Raw genomic sequence first — 22,060 nt, forward strand, 5'->3', positions numbered from 1 at the left:
TTGCCAGGAAACAAGACGGTCAGAATACAGCTTGTATGGACTGCTAAGATCCGGACAAGCTTGTAGATGTCCTGCAAAGCATCCAGTCTTTCAAAGAGCACAGAAAGACAATTCATTTCACAAAGATCATGAGGTCCTCTCATAGTGGGTAAAGCTGTTCTTTTGCAGTTGCCACTTAGGACAGTATGGGCATTCTCCTTCCAGTAACTGGCGGGTCGGCTATGGACGTAGTGCATGTATCAGGTAAGGTGCTGCCGCAGTCTGTTTCAGCATCATGCCGTCTGGTCTAGCTGGAAGTTTATTGCACCCCTGAGTTCTCCTGTACAGTTGGCCTTTTCTTCTGATAAACAGAACAATAAATCTTCTCCTTCTTGTTTCTTGGACTTAGTTGGCTTGCTGGGTGGTGTACTTTTGCTGACTGTATTTTGCAGTGGATTCTGCAATGGCAGAAATAGGGTTTGCTTCCATCACTTATCCAGCACATGTTTCTAAGAAGTATTAGTGCTACTCGTGGATAGATTCTAGTTATAACTTGTACTTGATCATGCTTTCACATGAATCATCAGCAGGTACAAGTATTTGAAATACTATTACGATAGCTTTAGCTCAAGTCAGACTTCATTAGCTTTCCAGCCTTTCAGCAGATGACTAAGTTACTTATGTTTACATTTAAGATATAACTTAGAGTTTTATAAATAGAACAGTAAAGGGCATGACAATCTCAAAAAGCCACTGGAGACCTTGTTATGATTTTTTTTAAAAAGACCTTTTTAAAATGTTCACATAATTTCATAGAATCTATAATTTCATAGTATAGAGAGTGTTGCCCAAAGCCCCATCCAGCCTGGCCTTGAACACCTCCAGGGATGGGGCATCCACAGCTTCTTTAAAGCCACTGCCCCTTGTCCTATCACTACCCCCTGTGACAAAGAGTCCCTCCCCAGCTTTCCTGTAGGCCCCTTCAGGCACTGGAAGGCCTCTACAAGGTCTCTCTCTGCAGAGCCTTCTTCAGGCTGAACAACCCCAGCTTGCTCAGCCTGTCTTTATAGGAGACATGCTCCAGATCTTTGATCATCTTTGTGGCCCTCTTCTACACTTGTCCTAATACATCCATGTCCTTGCTCAGGGGGCCCCAGATCTGAGCACGGCACTCCAGGTGGGAGCCTCATGAAACCAGAGCAGAGAGGGAGAATCCCTTCCCTTGCCTTGCCAGCCATGCTACTTTTTGGTTTCAACCCTAAAGTTGAAACAAATGCTGGTTTTGGAGACTGATACAAATATTGGTGTTAACATTTGATGATTGTTAAATTGTGGTGGTAATGTAATCAAAATATTATTGCTAATCATATGTTTAAACAACTAGAGAGAGACTTTCAAGAGCACACTTCAGACTGAAGGTTCCACAGGCTTTCAGTACAACTTAGGCATTTGGCTACCATATGTTCTGCTGAGGTTCCACATAAGAAAGAAATGTATGCATGTACATTCACATCAGGTCCATCCTTCGCAATTTAAAAATATTATATGAAGACAATTTCACTAATGATGTGTAAAGACAGAAACACTAACTGCTTCGGACATCTTCATCCCTATTTGACGATGCTGGAAGTGAAGAGAAAGTATTCTATTTTTATTCAAAGCTATGCTGTCAAGTCATCATGAAGTGTACCTTTTTTTTTTAAAGGGCCCAGAACCTACAGGGGCTCAGTTTGGGCAGTTACGAGTAACTAGCAGAACAATATTCTTGTAATCTGACACGACAGATTACAATCTTAAGTGCATATATAGTCACAGTAAACATAAGGCTGTCAAGGATTGGAAGGAATACCAAAATTGTTAACGTCATAACAGTGTCTTTAAGTTTTTACAATTTACTGCCTCATTTTTTTTTTGTCTTCAAAGATGCCTCAGGTAATAGAGAGTGTCTCACTGCAAGCCCTTCAGGGTAGGCCATGAATTCTTGAGTACGCAGCACCTGCCACAGCAGAGTTTGAATCTTCATTTATACCAGTGCATAGTGTTGCCTTAAAGGGCAGAGAGAAAACTCAAGTGATTTAGATTCCAAACATTTCAGAAAACTGAAAGAAAACATCAAAACTCCTTACTAGTTGAAAAGACTACAAGAATAGAGCATACTTGAAAAATTAATGTATGAACCAGCATTGTACATAACAATATTGCAGAAGTACAGTTCAGAGGGTTACTTATACTATTCCTTTTGACACTCAAATTTTCTAATAATTGCTTTAATCTTTCCACCCAGTTGTGCACAGCTGACTGAAAAAAAAAGTTCTTTGCTGAAATACCCACCTAAATTCACATGAAACACTGTCCTTAACAAACCAGTCTGACTAGCAGCAGGAGATTAAAAAAAGAAAAAAAGTCCTAAAATCTGAGATAGCAGATGGTAAATTTCAAACTGCATGCTTTAAGTAACAAGTATGTGCTTTGAAATGAAAAAACTTGCACCTAAAATTATACTGTGCTGTCTGCTTTCACAGAAAGAGGACTTTTTTTTTTTAAGAGCACTTTTTTCTTTGCACTTCATCTAATGACAGCTTTGTTCTTCAGCTGCTATTAAAGGGCACTTTATATTTGGCAATCTGGATATCAGAGATGAGGACACAGCATTATTGCTTCATTTTGCCTGAATATTTTAACTTTCCATTTTTTAGCTTTCAACAGTGCTAACAAAGTAAAGGGGGAAGGGGGAAGAATACGTATACTTTAATCAGGTTTGGGTTAGACCAAACAGAATAACACATTAGAGAAAAAAGCAATTACTTAAAAATAGTTGTATTTATATTCCACAATTTGCTCAAATACTGTTTTTTCTTTATAAACTTTCTACAGGATGTTTTAAAACAAGTTCTTCACATTGCTCGTCAACTATGTACTTATGGAATTTGAGGGAAATAGTTCTGGTTGTTTTTACAGTTTAACACATGTACAGTACCAAAACGATGGTGGTTAGTCACATGCAGTCCATATGAGATTCTAACATAACATTTAATGAATTTTCTGATGTTGACCACCCCTTTGATGCTGAAGGTAACGCATCTGTAGAAAGCAGGGACTGTAGATTTGGGTTACTGCTCTCTGCATCTTCCAGTTTTTCAGTGTTGTCCTCCCAATTTATGTGGAATCTTGTGACTCGGGGATTAGATGCCAAAATATTCCTTTGAAGCTGGGTGGGAAGAAAAGATAAATTATGTGGTGTACATAGCAAACCGGACTTCATGTGCATATGGATTTCTTTCACTTTACTCCTGTAGCCTTGTATGTCTAAAATAATATTAAAAATTCATGTGATTGTGAATCTATAGCTATTACATATGGATCAGAAATATGCTTACAGAAACACACCACTAGTTCATTTACTCTAATATCCTACTCAGCAAAATAAAAACATCCTGTCTAGAAAGCAGTTAACTGTCCTATGCATTCAAGACTATACTAGAACCTTGCAAGTAAAGTGCAAGGGTTTTACCTTAGCCAGCACTTAATAAAGCAAATGACTATCCCCAGAACAATTTTGCAAGCTACAGGAGTTCATAAAATTCTGCATCAATTTCATGGTGCTAGCAACAACTCTACCATTTCCCTCAACTGTCTGTCCTTATGAAGATTAAAACCTTTCTTTATATTAAATGACTATGCATTAGATTCATTTTACTATCTGAATTTTAATTTGTCTACTTCAAATATTAAATTGAGAACATTACTTAGATTTGGCAGTTGACATGCCTAGACACTAGTCATGTATTTTGTTCTTTAGGCTGGCCTTCATTTTTCTTGAAAGAAGTGTTCCATCTGCTTATGTGTGCAGCAAAAAAGAAGATGCTCATTTTTTCTGAATTTATCACCATTTCAAAATAATGCACAGTTAACTCCAAAGGATGGCAAATTATGGCCACTGGCCACTTGTTATTAAAGCTGAGACTGGTCACAGGAAAGTGACCAGAAGTGCTGATTTCATTCCTTGAGAAAGTGTGCCCCCATTAAATATTTTCCCACCCCTTATGCAAGCTAACAAAATCTAACAAGATCTTTTTTTTTGAGCCTAGTAAGTCTGTTTCCTGTCAATTGCAGTTCAATATGCTTAATAACATTAGTCAAATTAAGAACTTGTACAAATACATGATCACTGTAGCTGTTCTTGTTTATATAAAAACTGCTTCTATGAAAAAACAGAATAACAAGTAGTTCTAAACTGTTCAAAACAGAACAAGAAGTAGTTCTAGGCGTTTCTAAATTCAACTGCTTAAAGAAAGTTAACATTCTGGCATTCACGTGAAAAAATAACACAAGGATGAGTTCAACAGCATAAGAAAAAAAGAAAGGAACAGATTATAATTCTAAGAGTCCTCAAAAATTGACCATGATTTTGAATTTTGAGAATGTACTAAGCATCTGAATCTTGAAAATTAAGTTAGGCATAGTAAAAATTAGCAGCTTAAAAAAAAACAACAATTTAGATATCAATTCAGTTTAGTTACATTTTAAGATTGGTTTCAGGGACTATGGGGATTATCTCTGTACTAGTCGTTACAGTACAACCATTATTCCACTCAGTTCTTCATGTAACTGGTTATCTAACTCATGCAAACTTGAGAAGCAACCAATTTTTTTTTTTTTTTTACCATCACAAAACTCTGGAACATGAGCATGTACACATAACATCTCGTAAAGAGAACCCAGAAATGGACCCCAAATCCATAAGACCTTCCATGAAAGCAAACCAGGATGCTACATGGAAGTTTATTAGTTTGTGCAGGAATCTGCCTGCATGCGCTGTTTCACAGGGTTTTGACTGACTAGTTTTTGTTAATTGATCTTCCTCCTCAGGAGGATTTGGAATCTAATACTTTATTTCACGTCTAATTTTAACTCTACACCTCATTCACTTTTATTTTTTTTTAAACCATTAAAAAAATGTCCGTTTTTAAACTTTAACTACAAATTTCCTCGATCAAGTTGTCCGTTGATTGGATCCAGTCATCTGGCCTGCTGTAACAAGGCTACCCATCTTCTCTCCTTTCATAGAGAAGTTGTTCTTTACTTTCTGTTTTGCAGAACTGTAGGTCTTTCTTAAAAATCCCTTTGTATAAGCGTACCTTTGATACACATCTAGAATAGAAGGTGCCTTACCTTAGAAAAGTCTGGCTTTACTGGTGGATTCTCTCTCAGTTCTGTTTCAGTATATTCGTTGTTTACATAGTAGCCGACTCTAATAAATTCTTGACCTCGGTAAGTGCATGTAATTAGCACGACTGTTACGCCTACTGCATCTGCATCTGGAATAAGCCCTGGGTTAGGTGCATCAGCCTAGACATGAAAGGGAAAGATCGATTAAAATAAAATCAATACCACATACCTATCTGGCAGAAGAATCTGAAATAGCTTGTCCTAGCAGCTGAGTAGTGACTGTATGCAAATTTGAAAGGTTTCTCCGTGTTAACCAGAAAATATACCTGCTTTTACAAAAACATCAACCCTGAATTTAGGGCACCATCTTCTACAGGCAGAATTAGTTTGAACACAGTAATGTTGTGCTGACATTTCTCCTGGGTGATCAGACAGCTTTGATCCCAAACTGCTTTTAAATACATGATTAGCTGAACAAGCGTGCCAACACCTCTCCAGTTCCATGGTGCTGCTGTTCTCCAGCCCCTCGTAGTAATCGAGCAAAACTTTTCATACCTCTTTGGTTGAATTGATCTGTCTGTTTTTAACAAGACTAAACCTTTAAAAATACAGGCTAATTCAGACTTCAGCAAGAAGAGGAGGGACAGGCTACGGTGACGTTTGAGCTGTCTAGGAAAGGAATAAACGGCTGTCTCATCTGCTGCCATGTGCCTGTATTTCTTCAATTGCATGCAATTAAATGCATCATCACTGAGAGACATGACATTTTCAGCCAGTATGCAGTCCTAATTAATAGGCAACTCTTACGATCTCCCTTATATCCTTACTCACCGTGGCACTGCAATTATTAATAATCAATAGAGTTTTTGCCTCACCAGATGTGGCTCACATCAGTCTCTTAATGTTTTGTAACTAAACATTTGTTGATGGAACATGGTGCCTCATTCTGCTCTCAGACTCAAAGTAGCAACAATCTAAGCATAAATGAAACAACCTCATATTTACAACTTTGCATGAAAAATCTGAAGCCGGTAACAAACACCTTTGTTCCAAGCATAAATTAGTATTAGCAACCTATGTTAGAGTGGTTCAGATGTGTTGAATCCTGCCTTAGGACAGAGATTGAATGGGATTCTCGCTGTCCCTCTTATCCCTGTTTTTCTCCAGTATGTATATGCTCTAGCACTACAAAATTCAGGAGCTAGTAGTCATGCATCATTGACTTCTGCTCTTTGCTACTTCAATCCTGAGCCTTCAAACCACTCTAGCTTTTCATAAGAAGCTGTAGGCACTCTGCAGAACAATTAAATGAATCAGACCTCTCAGGTACAAATATATTGGGGGAAGGAGAGCAACCAGGCAATCAGGTAGAACACTCCTTCCTCCAGCCCTGAAGGGAAGAGAAAGTGACCAAATAGCTTTGCAACTTGTACAGGGCAATGGAAAATATGGCCAAGAAACTGGAGAAATATAGAAGCTCCACAAAAATACAAGAACTGCCAATACATGAAATCGCTATTTCAAATCAGCAGTCTTGTTCTAACAGTGCCCAGGGCGATGTGATTACTTAAAATTCTGGTAGGCAGTTACAGAGTAATATTTTGCAAAAAGGACATTCTTCCATTTAACACCCTGTGAAACACAGCTCATACCCTAATATGGGATTTTAGCTCTCCCAGGCTTCTTCCACAGTCACTTCATGTCCTGTAATATGCTATGATACAGCTGTGAACCTGCAGAAATCCTGTTTTAATCCTACTTTGCTGTTGAGCAGCAAAGGCATTGAACATGGTTTCGAAGAAAATGTTTTCTTTTCTCAAATTTTTAACTTCCTGCCCTAGATGTAAAACCTCCTGATTCCACAAGGAACTGGTGAACATGCACAGGTTAGGGGGGAAGAGAAGACATTGATATGACCAAGTGGTAAGTGAGGAGTTGCAAACATATACTGTGGTAGGCCACCAGCTTAGTATGCCAAAATTACTTAAGAAATTTATGAAATTACTCAAGATATACATTGTTTGAGTTATCTTGCTTTTCTACATAACACACAACTATTAGTACAGAGTAGCTAAATTAGTGTAAGGTCATATCCCCACTTCAAGACTGTAAATTATTTGTGTGCCTATATTCTCAAAAAGAAGCTCCTGAGAATTTATTACAAATCCTCTGGAGCATGGAGAAAAAAAATCGTGTTTCATTACTTATATATTAGTATATAGATCCAAATAGGCCAAGATGTAGGTCTTTAGTATTGAAATCTTTTTAAAAATATATAAAAAGATTATTGTGCAAGTCTGATAAGCACAATACTTTTCCATCTTCCTGTATGTAAGGCTGACTTCCCAACATGATGCACAGCCTCTCCTCAGAATTTTATCTGTGTGGCACTCCATTTTACTTGCTGTTTCAGCCATTTTCATCTTAAGAAAAATCTACAGCATAATACTAACAAAGTTTTATACATCTCTACAAGAAGTTCTTCTCTGTGCTCATTGGTGAACACAGTATCATTTTTTCTACTACATGTATACACCTCCTGCAGTTCTACACTTTGTCCCATCCTGGCATTCCCCTGCCAGTTCCCTCCACCTGCCAGGCAGTTTCAGTTTGGTGAATAAAGTAGCTCAAACTGGCAGCAAAGGGTTATTAGAGCACTTTGGCTTTTGGTAGTCTCTTACGTACACATTAGCCAGGTCCTACCCTCACTTGAAATCCAGGGCTTTTGAAGTTTAATATACTTAGACCAACAGTACATCCATAAGAAAAATGATAGTTTATTAAAAGGCAGTAGGAGTACTCAATCTAAGCCAAATCTGTACATACCTACTCCTACTTTTGCTGTAATGTCATCCATAACTATGATATAATGGATACGAGTCTATCCTGCAGAAACTGCAAGTCCAGTAAATTTTATTTTCAAGGTCTTCCTGTATCACACAACCAAAACATGCCTTTTGAGGCACCTGCCTTCTGCTCCTTCCCATTACTATCAGCAGTGAATCTTTGAGATTGAGAATAGTGCCTCATTTAAACTAAAGATGGAAACGCCAGCTGGTATCTCTCGATCTACCACTACAAAGTAGCCCATTTTGAGGGTGACAGAGGATCACCTGGTTCTGACCAATTAATGCTACAGGATGAAATTGCTCAATAACGGAAGTACTGTTAATAAATGATGCATTTGTTATCTATCTGCTTCATTTCTAGCATGGGAAAAATTAAGCCCAGCTCCAAAAGCAGAGTGAAATATTTCAAGGCTGATTTGCACATGTGGTTAATAAACATAACCTCCAGCCTGACCTTATGTCTTTAGCCTGTCCTGTGAGGGGAAAAAAAAGTTCTATTCAAAAGTTTCAAATGTTTTCTGAACCTTCTAAATAATTGGGACTTACAGTAACAATTGGGATGCCTAACAAACTTTGTTATCATTTTAAAGCAGTTATAGTAACTCTGATAAGTAAGAAAATGTGTTCGTTTGAGTTATTTTTGAAGAAGATGCTCATACTTCAGTATGTATTTGCCATTAATTAGTTGAGTGAATTTATAATGTTTGGGAAAGTGGCAAGGTTCATAAACAAAAAGCTGTTCTCATTTGCAGTCTGATTTTTCTGTGGATGCATTTTGCTCTCAGTTTACAAGAGAGACACTAGTATTTGATAAACAGCGGGAAAAAAGTGAGCTGAATCAGTGTTTTGATTAAAAACAATTTCCATAAAAATTCAGACAAGTTTAGTTTAGTTTTTCCCCTCTGGTTGATCTAACCAGAGTAGAACAGTAAGCCATCTTGGTGCTCCTCTTTCCTTGTTTTCCTTCCCTCAAGTATTCCTTCTTAGTAACTTGTGGCTTTAACAGCAGCGTATTGCCACACGCTCCAGAGATTGTGGGACAGTCTTTATCTAACCACTCATGTCCGGGATGTCTGCTATCTACAACTGGAATTCTGTCTTATTGTACAAATTGCTGTACTGCGTTGTGACTTAACATGCATAGCCAGACATCATGGCTGAACATTTATCTGGCCAAACAGAAATGAATTCTTGACTACTCCAGTGCAGGTTCACAATGAATTTGTTCACCTTCTTCTGTTGATGTTGTCTACATTAACCTAGTGCCCCTGACCGTCTGAAACTGCCACCAATTGCTGTAGAGCTAAGCCCAGTGATGTTAGCATACACCAGGTAACTGACAGTCCCAGTTAGGGAGTGGTCCAGAACAGATTTATGAACTAGACTTGTCAAAATTAACACTAGCTACAGAGCCATGCCTTATATCACTCTCTCTAATCATTGACAGCACAAGTGAAAATATTACCATGGAAATATCGGGGGCAAAAAACAGCTAATGAGAAGTAAGCTGTATCATACATGAAGAGCTGACTGAAATTCCTTCTAGCTTAGCATTATTTTTAAGTGCCTCTTTATATGATGCAGTCATCATTAGACATCAAATTAGCACAACTCTTTCAGGAACAGTTAAGTGAAGCTTACCTGAAATACAAACATGTGTCTGCCCGCAGGAACGGGTCCTACTAAAACGGAGTCTAACACTTGGTCATACTCTTCACTTTCAGCTGAACCCACGTAAATTATTTTCCATTCCAAGTCTGCAGTAAAACAAAAAAAAAAAAAAAAAAACACAATTGTTTATCATTACAGTTAAGCATCTTCCACTCTTGACTGCACAGAGTTTTACTTAACCTAAAATTGCTTCTTTGGCAACTAGCATAAAGGGACAGGGACCAACCTTCACTTGGGAAATTTATTGATGCTCGCCCCAGTCCTCATGATCTGGATCATCCCACTGTCTTCCTCTATTCAGTCTCTACTGCAGGATTCCCTCTATTTTCATAGCCAGGTTTATTTACAAATTTCATACAGAGGACAGGGCCCTTTTACTTGTTGGGAGCAGCGTTCAGAATGTCCTTGGCCTGTCCCCAGAGGCATACAGGTTGGGACGATGCCTATACAACCCTATACAGCAGGGCACACCTTGAGTATTGAATCAGCTCCCCCTCAGAAGTTCCCCCCTTCCACAAATATACTTCACAGCTGTTACACCAATCACATCAAGCAGTTAATTGAATAATGAAATCCATTGAGTAAGCACCAGCCACGCTAACTTTGTGCCTCCATTCCTCCACATGTGTGCAAGCTGTGTAACCTGAGAAGTATATAAAATCATAATAGCATGACTTGATCTAATTTGCACTGATGCCACTGGTGTTTGAATTTTATCCTGGAATAGAATCCCAGGTAGGAGAATCAAACAACCACAAACCCATGTGCAAAATGTAGCATTTCACTTCTTAAAACAACCCGCCAAAATCAAACATTTCTTACAACTGATACGTATTTTTTCTAATGCACCCTGGTCACCACAGGTGCTTGAAAGATGAAGCTGCAAATTAGCATTCATTACTTCTTCCTGGGCCAGCTTTTCACTTTAATTTCTTGATTTAAAAACATATGCGTAACCACACCTGTATAAAACTAACCTGAGAATAGAGATTATTATTTTTAAACAAGAGGAAGAGAAAAGAAGGTTGTCATTATGGAATACTGTAACTGAAGTTATTGTTTGTTTTTTTTTTTGTAAGGAATCTGTTGCTTAAGACAGTGCCTTAAAATGGATATATTTGTTTTTTCTCCTTACGAGCAATGCCCTGATTGTGTATGCAAAAGCACTATCCTGTATACAAATGCATTTATGTTTTCAGTATTCTTCGCAAAATTTGAAGGTCTACATTATGGTTTCTTGATGCAGGACTAGAACTTAAGCAGAGGAAGAACTAGCGCGTTAACAAAACTTGGCTGCTTTAGGACTGCGTTTGTTTTTCCTCAATAATGAAATCTTACCGTGTTCAACATGCAGGTTTTGCGGTTCTAAGTAGCATACATTAACAGGGCCCAGGAAGTGGTTTTATTCCTTGTACAGCACAGCACGATTGGCCAGGTGCTGTATCAGAGGTCTTATTTACCTTGTAGGCACCTTATGCTAGCTCCTGTGGGCACTGCAGGCTGCTTGTCCGGGCCAGTTAGTGACCGCTTTTGTCGTACCTGGCGCCTTGGACAGGTATAAGAACTGAAGACTTAAACTTAAAGGGGTTGGGGGGGCTAAACTGAGGAAACTGAAGCCGGGTGGTACGCAGGGCTGGCTGAAACAGCACAGCAGCCTACCAGCACGGGAAGGCTGAGGCAGTGGCAGCAGCTTTTAAAAACAAGATTAAACTAGATTTAAACGCGAGGGCCGGGCCCTGCTGAGGGCACCGTGCAGCACCGGAGGGCCCTGGCGCTGTGGCTTCGTGAAGCCGCTGCCGGCAGGAGGGCGGCAGCACCGCCCCCCCCGTGCCGCCCGCTCCCTGCAGCCGCGGCCGGGCCTCGCCCCGCGCCCGCCGCCGTTCGAAACTCCCGCCCGGGGGGCGCCGCGCGGCCTCTCGGGGCGGCGGGGCCGGGGCCGGGCCCTGCCGCCGGGCGGCGCTGCCGGGCCCCCGCCAGCCCGGCCCCAGCGGGGGCGCCCCCTCGGGGGGCAGCGGCAACTTCGGAGCCGCTCCCAGCAGCGCGGGGAGCCCCCCCACAGCCCGCACCCAGCGCCAGGCCCCCGCCGCCCGCCCGCCTTCCCCCCCCCCCCGCTCCCCGCTCCGGCACACACAAAGCTGGCAACATGGCTCCCTCCCCTCACAACTTCCTCGCAACTTGCAGCCGGCCTCGGCGGCCCCGGCGCGGCGCGCAGGGCCGGGCTCAGCCCGAAACTTCCCCCAGCGGGCCCGGCCGCGGCCGGCTGCGAAGCGCAGCCCCCCCCCGCCCCCTCCCCGCCCCGGCGGGGGGCGCGGGGCCTGGGCGAAGTTGAAGCCTGGGCTGGCGGGCCGGGGGGGGGGAGGGGGGGGGCCGCGCTCACCTTCCGACAGGTCCTCGATGCACTCGAACGTGATCTCGAACTGGAACGGGTTGTAGAAGGGAGAGGGGTTGTCCAGCACCACTACATTGTTCACCTGAACCTTGGCCATATTTCAGGAGAAAAAAAAAAATAAAAAAAAAACACACACAACAAAAACAACCCGCGAACAATAGGCAGAGCGCCTCGGCGCCGCGCCGCCAAGTCCAGCAGCGCCTCGGGGGCTCCGCCGCGCGGCCGGCCCGGCGCCCCCCCCTGCCCGAGGCTGCGGAGCCGCGACTTGAGCAAACTTTTCCGGCCGCCCCCCGGCTCCGCGCCTTTATTTACACCGGCGGCGCTGGGCGCCCTGCGCGGCGGGCTCCCCGCTGCAGCCCATTCTGCCCTGCTCGCCGCCAGCGCCCGCCCCGATTGGCCGCCCGCCGGCCCAGGGCCCTCCTTCCCCTCCTTCCCCGCTCCCTCCTCCAAGATGGGCTCCGCTCCCCGCCCCGCCGCGCCCCCGCCCGGCCACCGGCCGCAAACGCCCCGCGCCCGGGCGGGGCTGCCCCCGGCACGGCCGAGCCGGGCGGAGCCGAGCCCGGCCCCGCCGAGCCCCCGCCCGCCCGGCTCAGCGGCACCCGCCATGTGGCGGCGTGCCCCCGGCCGCTTTCCCCTGCAGGGCTGCCCCCCATGCGCTGGGCTCGGTGCTCCCCCAGCCTTCCAGGCGCTGTGTCCCCGGGTCTCCGCCGTGGGGCTCGCCCGCCAGCAGCGCGGCGCTGTGGTTTCATGGCTGGGTTCATTCCGGGTGCCCCCCGGGCTGAGGGGGCTGCCCCGCCGCCTGCTGCTGGCCCCCGCCGAGCTGTCCGGGCTGCCACGGAGCCCCCCCGGTGCCCAGCCCGGTGTGGAGGGGCGAGGCAGGCGGCGATGCTCGCCCCCGAGCCGCAGGAGGCCCGCGGAGGAGCCATCTTGTGGCGGCGTGCCCAGGGGATGGCAGAGGCGACATGGCACCGGGCTGCCTCCGGGGCGGGGAGCCGGCGCTGCCCCAAGCTGGGGGGATATTGGGGGGATGGGGGGGTGGTAGGTGTGTTTTCCTCACGCTACGAGGAGATTCTGTGTGGAAATAAAAATATCAGGACTCTGTGCATGTCTGCGGGGAGCCCTTGAGTGTGGTGGAATAGGCGCAGCAGGAGGGGCTGAAGGAGACATCTGCCTGCCTGGGAGCGCCGAGCCTCGCGGGCAGAGCGAGAGCAGCGCTGAGGCACAGAGACCTTGGCCTCCAGCAACTCCCCAAGCCAACCCCGGGTTTGGAAAGGAGCTGACACCTTTGTGTTCACAAACAGGTGTATTTGCAGGGAAATGTCATCACACTTGCCTGGTCTGTTGCTCACTGTACATTTTTATAACATTCTCTACACAACACAAGGCTACGCTGGACAGCGGAAGAGATCCCCCACACCAAGCTAAAATACGTGTTATCAGGAAACACATTTCCAGTAACTCTTGGCTGACCGTTTGGGAGCTAACAGCGGCTGTGGTGATCTGCATAGAGATGAGAAATCAGCAGCGCTCGCTTCTGGGCTGCCCAGGCCAGGGGAGGTTTTGGGTGGTGGGGTCCTTCCCTGGGCAAGTTCTGCTGTAGCATTCCGGGAAATTTTAGGCTGGTCGCAGCTTGTCAACTGCTAGGATATTTTGAGCCGAGCACTGTGGAGTGAAAAAGAAGGGCTAAAGATAGAGAAAAGGCTGGGGAAGAGGGAACAGAAAGATTGAGAAGAGCTGCACGGCCTTGATAAAAAGTGGCCGTTCTCACAGCTGTGAGATGTTCCTGACCTGCCGTGCTCCCGCTGCTGTGTCACATGGAGATTTGCTAATGCCTGCTGGGAACTTTTTTTTTTTTTAAATTTCATTTTTTTACTTTTTTAATCTCATTTTAGCTTAGTGTGAAATCTCAAAAAGAAAAAAAAGGATATTTTGAAATATTTTTTTTCACCAGCTTTGTTTTGCGGCTCCCGAATATTTGTTTATTTTGACAGCTGATGGGGAAGGACAAGTCTATTCTGTAATTTAGCAGTCTCCACATTTGCCCACTTTTCAGTTTGATTTAGCAGATTTGGTTTTCATTCCCTAATCACTTTTGTTCATTTATCAATGCCCTAAAAGAAGTAATTACTAAATTTGGAAGGCGTAACAGAATCTGCTCCGCAGACCCGGGCTCGCTTGCCTAACACTAGTGGGATTTCTTACCAGTAGGTGTGAAGCGAGATGCGTGGTAGAGGTATGTGGTGGAGCTAACCTGCTGTTTTGCCTTCTGCCTGTGGCACCAGCCAGTGTGCCGAGTCCCGTTCTTTCACTCCGGCGCACTCCTGCAGTTTAAGGGAAAGACTGACCGGAGCAATTGATTCTTCAGGTTTGACAGTGACTGCTGTGAAGGACTGTGGGGAGTGGAACTTGGAAGCTGGTGCGCTGGTGCTTGCAGATAGCGGCCTGTGTTGCATTGATGAGTTCAACAGCATCAAAGAGCATGACAGAACCAGTATCCATGAAGCAATGGAGCAACAAACCATCAGCGTAGCAAAGGCAGGGTAAGTGGCATGTTAAGGTGTGTGGCAAAATAACATGCTTCTCTTGCACTTACAGGTTGGTGGGAGGTTTGTCATGCTGACTAAAAATAGCTGTTTTCTTTGTTGTACTGCATAGTTTTGTTCTCAATGGTATTTGTAGACTAGGTGAGCCAGCGTTTCAAAGGACAGTGCAATGGACCTGAGGTTGCAAGCAACCAGAATGAAGAGGTACCCTGCTCGCTGCTGGGTTTTCAGTCTGCCACTGCCCTTAGGCAAGGGTACTTTCCTAAGAATCGTAGAATCATTAAGGTTGGAAAAGCTCTCCAAGATCATCTGGTCCAACCACCCCTGTACCATCAATGTCACCCACTAAACCATGTCCCTAAGCACAACGTCCAACCTTTCCTTAAACACCCGCAGGGACAATGACTCCACCACCGCCCTGGGCAACCCGTTCCAATGCCTGACCACTCTTTCCAAAAAGAAAAGTCTCCTCATTTCCAACCTGAACCTCCTCTTTGTGTTTTTGTGTTTTTTTTTTTTTTTTTTTTTGTCACGTGGTGAGAGCCACCATAATAATTGTATGTGAAATGAGGAATTTCACAAGGAACTCAGAAAGCAGGACTTTGTTTCTCCAAATTCCAGTAATACCGGACAGTAACAAAATAAGACCAAATAATTTCTAGGCTACCCAGTCTTATATGTTGGGTGTGACGTGACCATAAATTCCTGCTTACTTTCACGTCCTCATTTTTTTTCTATACTAGAACGTACTCAAATCTCTTATTTTTTTTTTCCCCTGCCAGTTTGATCTCTGAGCTCTAACGTCACTCTCTCAGCCACATGCAGCTCTCGTCCAGGCCCAAATCATATCCTGACTGGTATTACCAAAGTCTCTGCTACCCAAAAGGCATCATCCTTTCCACATTCTTCCGTGTCACCTTCCACTCTGCTCTTGCTCCCATCACATCCTCTTCCTCTCAGTTACGGAACAACTTTGGACGCGAGGCAGCAGTTACTCTGGAGCTGACTAGAAATAGCTTGGTGACAAACCAAAGTTAGAATACTGCTGCTGCCTTAACTGAAGTGATTGCGTTTGGACTACTAGAATAAAAATAATCTCCCCACATCTAAAAACACACACCAGGATAGCATAATTAAGAGGGAAAAATGTCAATTTCCTTGAGAAACAGATGATATGGCTGCCATCATTGGATGGTTGGGCTAATATCTGCAAGATGACTCTACACAGGAGTAAAACATACCCGTATGTTACATTTCATTTTACTTTCTGAAAATGTGAATTAAGCTAAAATGTTACTTTTCATCGTGAAAAAAATCTATTTATACTGTATGAATCAGCAAAGTAGCATTTGTTTCTGAAAAGCTAGATTAGTTTTATTCAGCTAAGGATGTACCTGAATATAGAGATTACTTGTGGGAATATTACCTAGCTACTTTTGGTGTCCCAAGTACTGTCTTCCTGTCTAGTTGCTATTCTCTGACTGAGAAATGCTTGATATATAATATCTATTAATAAAATGCGTATAATTTAGCTTGTATGCTCTTTAAATGTAAGATGTACTCTTTATAACATAAAACCATGATAATTGTTGTTAACACTTTGGAGTCATTTCCTCGATCCAGCTCAATTCAGCTGTAATGTTCATCATATTTTTCTCTAGCTTGGTATGCAAGCTTAATACAAGGACAACAATACTGGCAGCAACAAACCCCAAAGGTCATTATGACCCTAACGAGTCTGTCTCCGTCAACATAGCTCTTGGCAGTCCCCTGCTGAGCAGATTTGACCTGGTCTTAGTATTGTTAGATACAAAGAATGAGGAGTGGGACCGCATCATTTCATCTTTCATCTTGCAAAATAAAGGTATGAGTTTGTTGTTTTTTTGCCAATTTCCCCACCTTTCCATTTAGTTTGTTATTTTTCAGCCTTTCACACTAATCAGCGTTTGCATGTTTACTGTGATAGTTGCCTGTGGTACGGTTGCCTTTCTAGCAGGAAAAAGATAGAGATCATTGATTAATTAATCGGGGAGAGCTGTGAACACCATACCTTTACCTTTACTCTATGATCGTTTGCAAGAGATTTCAGCCCGGACTGCTTCGGCTTCCATGCTTGCATTACTTGATGCACAGATCCTACACGCAGTACCATTACATGCTGCCAATGAGAAGCTTAATTCAGACAGAACAAATTTGAGCTGTGTATGCCGCAGGGCCTGGAGAGTGCATATTAGTGCTCTGCATGTGGAGCTGTGTGCTCTGGAATTAGGGAAAGCAGAGTGATTTGATTTTAACCTGCTTTAGGAACACGACTTTGATCCCCATTAGAGAAGTGGTTAGAGGAGACTTCTTCAGCTAACTTCCTTACTTTTCTTTCCTTCCCAAAATGCTTCCCTGTAAAAAAAAAAAATGTTCAGAATATGGCAGGTAGCCTTTGGCTTCTATAGAGTAGATAAAGACAGCCAGAGGAAGTGCATACGTTCGAGTGGCGTTTTATACTTTACACGGTATGAGAGCACTTGGTAATGGCTGTACCATCTGGTGGGCAGCGAGTCTGACAGCTCCTCTGTTCAAACTGCTGGAGGCTTTGCTGCGGATTTTGCTAGGGGAGGGACTGGATGTCATGTAACATTCCACACTGGAATTTGACCAAGTCTCTGAGGACTCATGTGCAGACACTCCAGTACGCCCCAGAAATACGGTAGGAGGTATTTTAGGTTCACCCATCTACTTAACAGGAATTCTTCAGAAAAAGCTTGATGTCTGTTGTTATAAAATTACTGACTAAGCAGTTGTTGCGCAGGTTGCCCTAGCAAATCAGAAAAGCTGTGGAGCATGGAAAAGATGAAAACCTACTTCTGCCTTATAAAAAGTATACAGCCAAAACTGTCTGATGAGAGCAACCTGATCCTCGTACGCTATTACCAAATGCAGCGTCAGAGTGACTGCCGAAATGCTGCCCGAACTACCATTCGCTTATTGGAGAGTTTGATACGCCTTGCGGAAGGTAAGGCCGGGACAACTTTATTTTTAGGCTAACAATTAACCTTTATGAAATGAGTAGATCAGGGGTATAATTATAACCAGTAAGCAGAGTAGCGTTTTCTCCATAGAGGTATGGATAGATGAACCTTGCATTGTTTGATCTTCATAATCTAAATAGACTTGAGGTTGGAGATTTGAATGTGGGAAAGTGTGTTATGTTTAGATGATCAAAACCGGTTTTAATTTTGCCATTCTCACATTCATAATAAAAACTAAAGCCACTGGAAGAAATTACATTTGAGGAAAAAATTTCAGAAGTTACGTGCCTTTATGAAAAGCAAATCCCTGGATTCATTTTACTTTATTTGAGTCCTGGGTTGCCACTCCACGCAGCCTGAGGAAAGGTGTCAAGTATTTTGTTCTATCCTAAATTTAACATAAAATACAACACATTTTTGTTCAAATCTCTATCTCACAATAGGGACTGCAACATCTCCAACTCTAAACTCAAATCATATTTGACTTGAACAAAATCAAAGGAATTAGTAGGTCTCTCTCTTAATATGATTGTGTTTTCTAAAATGGCATATCAAGTATTTTCAGGATGAATTTAAAATAAAATCTTTTTTTTTTTTTTCTTTTTTTTCCCCCTTTTTTATGCCAATCAGTAAGATAGTGCTTTCTGCATCAGATGTTTATATTTTGGTCTCCATTTGGGGGGGAAAATTATTTAGGTGAAAGACATTACTAGCCTTTAGGGATTCACATGTTATTTATATGTTCAAGGTTTCTTCCATTCTTGTCTGTCACGTGGTTGGGTCTTCCAGTAGCACTTTGTTCTTCCAAACTATTACATAGATGGTATTAATTAAATTGCCTTTATTTTGCGGAGTAAGAACCATGTTTGCACAGCCAACTCTTCATGCAGTAAATTATTTGCATTACAACCATTTACAAAAAAACAGTTTTATTGTCTTAAGAAATGGAAGGAAGAAAAAATAAACTATTGTAGAGAAAAATATGTTCTAGGCCACTTAGAAGAAATCAAATCTTTTCTGACCTATGATGAAAGTTATGCTTAATTTTTCACTTTTTGATGATCACATCTACCTATATAGATAGGGATGTTTTACATCACACTCTCCATGATGTCCAGCACGTTACATTTTTTAACTCTAGCATTTTGTGTATCTTTATTCAAACTGTCATAGTAACTATACTCCAGAAGTCGCATTCTTTACTAGTAAAATTAAACCTTCCAGTCCCTCTTGAAATTGACACGAAAATCAAAAGGATTATATTGACATTTGAGTTAGACCCATATACAAGCTTTTGAAGAGCTAAAAAAAATTGAAGAAATATCATCTCCCTTGTAGTAAAAACCAAACCAAACAAAACAAAGTAACCTTTTTGACCGTATTTGCACTTGCACTTACTTTCAGTGCCCACCTGTTTTTTTCTAGCTCATGCCCGGTTGATGTTTAGGGATACTGTGACTTTGGAAGATGCTGTGACGGTGGTATCGGTGATGGAATCTTCCATGCAGGTACGGTTTCTTGCAGACATTGCTGCAATAAGGGATTTATCATGTTGGTATGTTGCCAGCTCCCTTCATCTCTTTGGGGAGGATTTCACGCAATCATGGAAAGTAGGTAATCAGCGACTTTGACAAGTAATTTTTAGTCCATCTTGATAATTAAAATACTTAAAAGCAGGTTATAATGAAAAGCCTGGATTGATCATAAAGGAATAGCACCTTTTTTTTAATAGACTCTGCAGTCTAAGTGGAGTTTTGTATACTCTTAGCTCTTAATAATCTACATTTTAAAGACCTTTTGAGCCAGAAGTTGTGTTTATATCACTGTGTTTAATAACTTCTGACCTTTTTTTTTTTAATGATGTTACCTTTTCACCCATTAACTAGGTATGAGAGGACCAAACAATTTTTATTTCTTCTGAGAAAGTTTCAAATAGTTGCCAAGAGCAATAGTTTATTTTGCCATTAGATGATTTTAAAACATGCTCTTGGTGATACTGAAACTCACAGAACTTTTAGGAGACTATTTTTACTCTGGAAGCCTTAAAAACTTAGTTGCTGTATGCTGAAAATTGTGTATACCAATTATCACACAGATTTGTGTAATGTTTCCATGTTAAAAAAAAAACAAAAACAAACCATTAAAAAAAGTCTGAAGGCTAGATTTTTGTTTACTGTAGCGTCATTAGGTTATTGAAAATAAGGAAAAGTAGCACATTTATAACAAGAAAAGGAATATGAATCTGGTAGAGGCTTTTTTAAATGGAAATGTGGAAAATAATGTAGATGACTATTACCTTAGATGGAATATTTTTAAGAGAAATAAATCTTAATGCTTTGAAATAGAAAATAAAAATTACCATAAGCAGATTATCCAAAGTTTTGCATTTTGAGGTTCTTAACACTTCTGAATTACTTGGTTTTGGCTCTGTCAGAGATAGGGTACTCTACTGCACAGATGACTGGGCTGATCCAAAGTGTCACATCCTATGTTTCTGTATGGTTTGATATGAATATATTCAGGTTAAAGCAATTTTATATGGTACCCACTAGCTCAAAGTAGCAGGTAGGCACTTGTGATCTACCTTGTTCTTTCAGTGGAAGTTGAGAGACTAATTGCAGTCAGTGCCACAAATAATCTACTGCACAGTGTTGCCTGTGGAATTTGTCTCAAAAATACTACAGGGTCTGACCTTATTAAGTAGCAGAAGATTATTTCGCTGTCTGCTGCAATTCATTTTGCACTATTTTGAAGAGCTCAGCTTTTCAGTGACAGCACTGCATCTAAGTTAACATAAGAAGCTCTAACACCACATCCCATTGAAACAGCAGAAGATACTACATAAGTGTTCGTTAACTGTAATTAAAACTGTAATTACCTAGAGTGGAATTTGATGGGACACCATTTCAAAGCAGTATGGTTTTGGGACATAAGAAACCTGAAATACTCAGATATTTTTTTCATAACAGGTCAAAAAGTGGAGACTGATGAATATATATTGTCATCTGTGTATGGCTACATCATCAGCAATAAATGGAAAAGAATTGTTTAACTATGGGTCACTTTCTCATATTTATTCAGCCCTCAAGGGCTGCAGTGTTCATAACAATCATCTGTCTAATCAGTGTCAGTGAGAAATTTGCCTGTGTTATGACTGTAGAAGACTACCTGGGAGCAGTTGATATGCTTATCATATTTGCTCCATTATTCACTTTTTATGAGGGAATAGGTCAATATGTTAATTTTTTCTAAGAATCTGCAAACTTCAGATCTGCTATTTAAGGCCAAATTTTGCTTTTGACCTGGAAAGTATAAAAGAATCACTGAAATTCTTTTTGAAAGCAGTAACATATGTTTTATTAAAAAAAATAATAGAAGCAACATGGAAAGTTTATTTTCAGAAAGTGTTTCCTTCTCTAGAAGAAAATTGTTTTTATCTATAGATAGCATCATGTGTTTCCTGCCTAATTGTAGAATGTGGTTGGAAATGAGGGAGAATCAGTGTTATTCTTGAAGGACTGGCTGCTACCTTTCAGCTTAGCAAACACTGTTTTAAATGCTGTCTTTCCAAACTAGGTTCTACCAAAAAAAAAATTGTCATATTCTTGCCAGCGTAAAATCAAAGTTCACAGTTCTCAGGCCAGTATTCAGATACTTTACGTGATCCCTCTTGAGAAGGAGGGCTACCCATTTTTGTCACTGACATCGTTCATTGATTTTTGTTTGTTTGTTCTGTACTCTAATTCACCCTTATTTTTCTCAGGGAGAAAAAGGTCAGGGAGAGCAGGACATAATTGTATCCCATGGGCATAGGCCTTGAGATACATGTTCCTTATTTCTTTTTTTTATCAACAGTTAACGATACACCAAAAGCAGCTACCCCTTGTCAATGTTTGTATCAGTGTTTTATTATTTAGTGTTCAAGTGCTGTTCTAAATATAGAATTCTCCATTTCTTTACGTACTTTTCTGTGGAATTCATTTCCGATCTATTTTAGTATTTCAGAAATATTAATTTACTTATCTTCATGCAGTCATTGTGAAGTGACAGGCTGGTACTACTCCTGTTCTATGACCTGGAGCTGGCATATGCAAGATCCTGAAGACATTATCCGCTGGAGCACGTCCCATGAGAAATGGTTAGGGCCTCGGTTTCAGAGCAGGACAACTTTGAGTGTTTGAGTGCATTCCCTGTTGATAGCAGTTTCCTTCTGTGAACACACGATATCAGGCTCCCAGTTATGAGTTTATTGCCTTTCAAAACCTTTGCTTAACTGGCTCCATCAAAATCACAAGAACTGGAACTTTGCATAGAGGTAGAATCCAGTTTTCCATGGCAGCTTTTAGCTGTCCTAACCAAGAGACCAGGCTTTACTTTCTACAGTCCCTGCCTCATTAACTATGCACTTCCCAGTGTTTGAAACAAATAAAGAAAAAA

General features: G+C 41.8%; 2 protein-coding genes across 4 annotated transcripts in view; one reads left to right on the top strand and one right to left on the bottom strand.

Moving 5' to 3' along the window:
• MCM9 (minichromosome maintenance 9 homologous recombination repair factor) overlaps positions 1 to 22,060 on the top strand; it is a 45,402-nt gene that overhangs the window by 17,510 nt on the left and 5,832 nt on the right. The window contains exons 8-11 of one of the 3 annotated variants that reach the window (XM_068677606.1): positions 14,423 to 14,597; positions 16,262 to 16,464; positions 17,404 to 17,607; positions 19,049 to 19,131. In XM_068677606.1, coding sequence (XP_068533707.1) covers positions 14,423 to 14,597; positions 16,262 to 16,464; positions 17,404 to 17,607; positions 19,049 to 19,131 — 665 coding nt within the window. Of the gene's footprint in view, positions 1 to 7; positions 3,190 to 3,778; positions 5,331 to 14,422; positions 14,598 to 16,261; positions 16,465 to 17,403; positions 17,608 to 19,048; positions 19,132 to 22,060 lie in introns of those variants that run through there. The other 2 variants (XM_068677608.1, XM_068677609.1) reach the window with 2 other exon arrangements.
• ASF1A (anti-silencing function 1A histone chaperone) lies at positions 2,781 to 12,507 on the bottom strand. Its single transcript, XM_068677610.1, has 4 exons — positions 12,046 to 12,507; positions 9,639 to 9,754; positions 5,152 to 5,328; positions 2,781 to 3,187 (listed from the first exon to the last, which is right to left on the bottom strand). The coding sequence occupies exons 1-4, from the start codon at positions 12,152 to 12,154 to the stop codon at positions 2,975 to 2,977; spliced, it is 615 nt and encodes a 204-aa protein (XP_068533711.1). The 5' UTR covers positions 12,155 to 12,507; the 3' UTR covers positions 2,781 to 2,974.

This window comes from Anas acuta, chromosome 3 (genome assembly GCF_963932015.1).
Source record: "Anas acuta chromosome 3, bAnaAcu1.1, whole genome shotgun sequence".
Taxonomy (NCBI): domain Eukaryota; kingdom Metazoa; phylum Chordata; class Aves; order Anseriformes; family Anatidae; genus Anas; species Anas acuta.

Excerpts from the sequence above, each read along its gene's own strand:
- ASF1A (XM_068677610.1), bottom strand. The coding sequence starts at position 12,154 with ATGGCCAAGGTTCAGGTGAACAATGTAGTGGTGCTGGACAACCCCTCT. Across the intron at positions 9,755-12,045 it reads CATCGAGGACCTGTCGGAAG|ACTTGGAATGGAAAATAATT; the intron begins GTGAGCGCGGCC and ends GTTTTACTGCAG. Across the intron at positions 5,329-9,638 it reads GACACATGTTTGTATTTCAG|GCTGATGCACCTAACCCAGG; the intron begins GTAAGCTTCACT and ends TTTCATGTCTAG.